This window comes from Pediculus humanus, genomic scaffold (genome assembly GCF_000006295.1).
Source record: "Pediculus humanus corporis 1103172108319 genomic scaffold, whole genome shotgun sequence".
In the NCBI taxonomy this organism is placed as follows: Eukaryota; Metazoa; Arthropoda; class Insecta; order Psocodea; family Pediculidae; genus Pediculus; species Pediculus humanus.
The window spans coordinates 404,691-409,978 of record NW_002987888.1 but is presented as its reverse complement, the minus strand read 5'-3'; the positions used below and the strand labels follow the sequence as shown (position 1 = coordinate 409,978).

At 25.5% G+C, this 5,288-nt stretch overlaps 1 protein-coding gene across 1 annotated transcript in view; it reads right to left on the bottom strand.

The window, feature by feature from the left end:
• Window positions 1–3,830: 3,830 nt before the first annotated feature.
• Phum_PHUM611690 (glycerate kinase, putative) overlaps window positions 3,831–5,288 on the bottom strand; it is a gene marked incomplete at both ends in the record, with an annotated part of 1,947 nt that continues 489 nt past the window's right edge. Inside the window, one exon of the mRNA XM_002433010.1 lies at window positions 3,831–5,278. Coding sequence (XP_002433055.1) covers window positions 3,831–5,278 — 1,448 coding nt within the window. The remainder of the gene's footprint in view (window positions 5,279–5,288) is intronic.

The following is a 5,288-nucleotide window of genomic DNA, read 5'->3' as shown; positions in this document are numbered from 1 at the left end:
AAGAAGAAGAAGGAGAAGCAGAGGGAGGGAAAAAAGAAAAGAAAAAAGAAAAAGTTTTTAAAAAGAAAATGAAAAAAAAAAAAGAAGCCTTTTCTTACATTTTTTTTGTTCTCTACCTCTCGAAACTCTTTCGTTCCAAAAAAAGAAAAGAAGAAGAAGGAGAAAAGAAAGGTATCGATTTCACATACGACATTCATTAATAATTTTTTTTAATAATAATAATAATAACGAATCCATAATAAAAACAAATTTGAAACCGTGAACGGAATTTTTTTCCCCTTTTTTTCTTTCTCTGTCTTTCTCTCTCTCTTTTTTTGTCTTTCTCTCTCTCTCTCTCACTCTCCCACCAGACAACAACCTTTAAAAAAAATTTAAAAAAAAAAGATTTATTTTTTTTAATATTATTTAAGCTAAAAATTCTTTTGCAAAAAAAAAACTACGTAAAATTTTTTAAAAAAGAATGAAAAAGAAAAAAGAAGGAGAAGAAGAAAAAGAAAGAGAGAGAGAAGGGAAAAAAGAAAAAAAAAGAAAACTTTCTCATTCTTTTAAAATAGAAAAAGGTTTCGAAACGAAACGAAAAAATAAAAAAAATCCATAGTGTAACAAACACAAAAAAAAAGAAATTAAAATCGAAAAAAATAAATTAAAAAAAAAAAATAAATAAATAAATAATTCCACAGAGTAACAAAAAAAAAAAAAACATTTTTTTTTTTTTTTATAAAGCCACGTGACCCCTTGGGTATTTAATTTTTTTTTTTTTTTTTTTTTTAATAACTTTTGATTTGGTTAATTAAATATACCGCAAAAGTCAAAATTAATGACATGGATTTTTTTTTTTCTTTTTAATTTTAATTTTAATTTTAATTTTAATAACGTCATTATTACTTTCGCCGCGGTTTTCATCGACAGCGGTTCCCCTACCCCTTCCCTCCGTTTTCCCACTTATCCCATTTTTTTACTTTTTTTCCCGCTATTTCCCTCCCTCTCTTCTTCCTTTCCTCCCTTTCTTGGTGATTTTAAACCTACTTCGAGAATCCAACAAAATTTCTTTTTTTTTTTTTTTTTTTTTTGAAATTTATTATTATTATCATCATTATCATTATCATCATTATTATTATTAATTTTGCCTTTAGCTATGATTTTTTTTTTTTTTTTTTTTTTTTTTTACGGGGGGGAAAAAAAAACGACGTCCTAAAAATAAATTTAAGGTTTATTCGTTATAAAAAAAAAAAGAAAAAAAAAATTATTATTATTAACAAAGCCGGATATACATTTTTTTTTTTTTTTTTAAAAACTTTTTTCGTCGTTATGTTTTTCGTAATAACGTTTTTTTTTTTTTTTTTTATAAGTTTAAAAAAAAAAAAAAAATTTACCCGCCTCCATTATTTATTTTTTCTCGTCACATGTCATGTAAAATGAAAAGTTTTTCTCTCTCTCTCAACAGCCTACAGGTTAAATTTCATATTAAAACTTTTCCTCCTCTTCTTATTTTTTTCCCGCCCCCTTTTCCCCTCACATTTCCTTCGACGTGCATTACGAATCAGGTACATACGCGAGGTAAACTTTTTTTTCACGTGTGGGTGTGCGTGTGCGTGCGTGCGCGTGTTTTTCTCTCTTTCAAGACCCGAAGGGTAAAATAATACACGCACACACATATATATATATATTTTTTTTTTTATAAAATTTGATCTTTAAGACAAAATTTATTATAAACGGGAAGAGAGTAACACACACGTCATTTCCTCTCCCTCTTTCTCTCTCTCTCTCTCTCCCCTCTCTCTCTACTCTTATAAAAAAAAAAACTAAAAGTTTGTTTACCTGCGTATAATATTATTATTATTACCTTTCAAGAAAATATTAATAAAAAAAATTTTTTTTTTTTTTAAATCACGTGCGTTGAGAGAGTTAAAGGAAATGAAGAAGGAGGGAGCCGAACGGTAAATCAAATAATAATAATAATAATAATAATAATAATAATAATAATAATAATAAAAGAAATGTTTATAAAATAGTAATGGAATACTTTATACGTGTTACGTTACTTTTGATCTAATGTTACATAATAAGAAACTGAATATATTTTAAAACATGACAGTTGATTATTGATAATAATGATTGGGTAGTAACGATGGTGGTGGTGGGAACGGTCGTACTGATAATAATGATTATCATTGAATGAGTTTTTTTTTTTTTTTTATTATTTGCAAACAGATAGACAAATATTTGCTTACATAATGAAATAGACATTTTTTATTTATTTATGCATTTTATTGATTTGTTTGTCTGTCTCTTCAAAATTCGTTTTATTTATTTATTTATTTATTTGCGTTTCACCATTGTCATGAATTAATAGAGAAGAAGTAAATTATTTTGGAAATTATTTTCAAGATCAATTTTTTTTTTTTTTTTTTTTTTTTTGAATTAAAAAATTTTGTATGAGTTTATCAAACTTTGACTGTCTCCTCTTTTCATTCAGCAAATGATCATAAATGGATTATTATTATTATTTTTTTTTTTTCACGTTATGTAAAATGATTGATTGTAATTTAAGGAGGTTGAAGAAGTAAAATTGTAAAAAAAAAAAAAAATTTAATGATGGAAAAATCAATCCAATTATCCAACATGCATCAAATGTTTCATTTGTACAAGAATGTTAATACATAATCATCATCAAATGTAATGAAATTATGTTTTACAATTAATAAAATTTTACAATAAGTTTGTTACTTGAATGTTATAAAAACAAAAAAAAAACAAAAAAAAAACTTAACTAAAAAATAAAAAAGCGTTGACTATAACCTAAAACAACAACAACAACAACGACAACAACATGACATTTTGAAGGTGCAAAAAATAAAAAGAGAAGGACATTTATGAATATAAAATGTAAAATAAAATCATTCAATATTATTATTCATTCATATTTTAGTCGATAAAATATTGAAAATAAAATTATTATTATTAAAAAAGTGAAAACGGTCATTAGGAAGAAGCATGGTCCAAGGTTAGCAGACGACAAAAAAAAATGTAACCTTTCATGTACATTACCTGATTCTTAACGTTTATCAATAGTTGAGTATCACTTATATTAAATAAATAAATAATTATAGCATATAAATAAATTAAAAATCGTTTCGTATTGAGCATTTTATTATTAAGTGGAAAAAATCGAAGTGTTTCAACAACGACAACAACCAAAAAAAAAAGAAAACAAACAAAAAAAATAAATAAATAAATAATAACAACGACGACGACGTAACCTACTATCACATTAAAACACCATGTTGAGAATCACTGTGCAACTGCCTTGCTATAATACAACGAATTCAAGTTACGTAAAATGGCCGAGAGGGCAGCACCGTATCAACAAATACTAATACTCTCTATGGAAAAATTTTAAAAACAAAACCGTTATTATTTACGTCATCATTTTTATTATTATTATTATTATTATCATCATCGTTATAATGTGATGTTCTATATTGATTAGTTAAATTAACCTTTTAAAATTTTTATGGAACTTTTTATTTATTTATTAATTATTTATTAATTATTTAATTGAATTTAAACATTGATTATCATTTTTAAATGGTTTAAAATGATTTAAAAAAAGAAAAAAAAAAAAAAATTATAAAATTTGTAAAATTTATTTTATAATTATAAATAATAGATTATTTTTTAAAATAAAAAAAAATCTAAACAAATGAATATCAAAGAAAAAAAAGTTTATCATCAAGTTAAATATTTAAAGTATTTGTCAAAATGAATGTATACTTATGTACGATTAACATAACAATTGAAACAACAATTTTAAAAAAAAAAATTATTCGTTATGAGTTTAAACTAAATGAAAGTATATGAATATCTGACACATTTGTACCTGTGTGTCCTGTGAAAATTAAATTGGAACCATTTTTTAATTTCAAAAAAAAATTATGACTATCATTGTTTTCTAAGTATTCCATAACGCACAAGTTACTCTTTTCAGCTTCATCGATTACATCTGCATTTATTATTGCTCCAGCCGCATTTGTCGGTCCATCGATGCCATCTGTGCCTGCGCTGAGAAATTGGACATCATAATTTTTGAAAAACTCATGATATTTTAATTTGACTTGGTGTATTTTAAGCGACATAATTAAAGCTAGCTCTTGATTTCTGCCACCTTTTCCTTTTCCTTTTTTAAAAACTGTCGTTTCCCCTCCTGCCATTATGCAAACATTTTTCAACAGAGGCAAATCATTCGTTATCAATTGTTTTATCTCGTTTAAAAAATTCTCATTGAGAGCAAAAGAAACATTTTTTGAAAATTTTTCTATTTTTAAAAATGATTCATTATTTGCACATTGAATTATGTCAATAATTGATATAATTAATTCTTGATAGATATCGGCAATACATTGCACATTTCCTATTAATTCAGATGATAAAATTGTAGATTTTAATCCTTGGTTATCTGAATATGCTTTTGCACTAGTCAAGGCTTTTTTATTATTGCCTATCAGATAGTTATCAACATGAGGAAATTTATTATTATCTATTAATGAAAAAGGTATTTTTGAATTTGGCTCTTTTATAATATTCACTATTCTCTCTGGAATTGTATCTAATAAATAATATTTTTTTAATATTTCATATGCTGCATATTCGAAATCTAAATTTGGAAAAGTGGGACCACTGGCTACAATATCAAGAGAATCGTGAAGAACATCAGATAAAATCAATGCTATCGTTTTTGCTGGATAAGTTAACAAAGCTAAATTACCTCCTTTAACTGTGGATAATTTTTTTCTAACAGTATTTAGCTCTGTTATGTTAGCTCCACTCGATGATAATTTATTTATGATTTGTAATTTATTTTTTATTGTAACACCATCCTTGGGTTTTGTGAACAAAGCTGAGCCTCCTCCAGATATTAAAATGAGTAAACTATCTGTCTCTTTATTCAATGATTTTACCAAATTTATTATTGCCTCTGTTCCTCTTAATGCTTTTTCATCGGGTAAATTATTATAAGCTCCCTCATACACTTCTATCACGGAATTTTCTTTTAATGTGGGTTCCTCAGTATCCTGACTGTTTACAGGAACACAAATGACTCCGTTTGATAATCGATTGCCCAAAATTTTTTCCACTTGAGATGCCATAAATAAAACAGCTTTTCCAAAACCAATCAAATAAAGTTTACCATCGTTCAAATGGTAAACTTTATTACAAACTAAAAGATCGTTTCCAATCAAACATAAATTTTCTTTAATTAGTTTTTTTGGATTAACAGCTGCAACAGC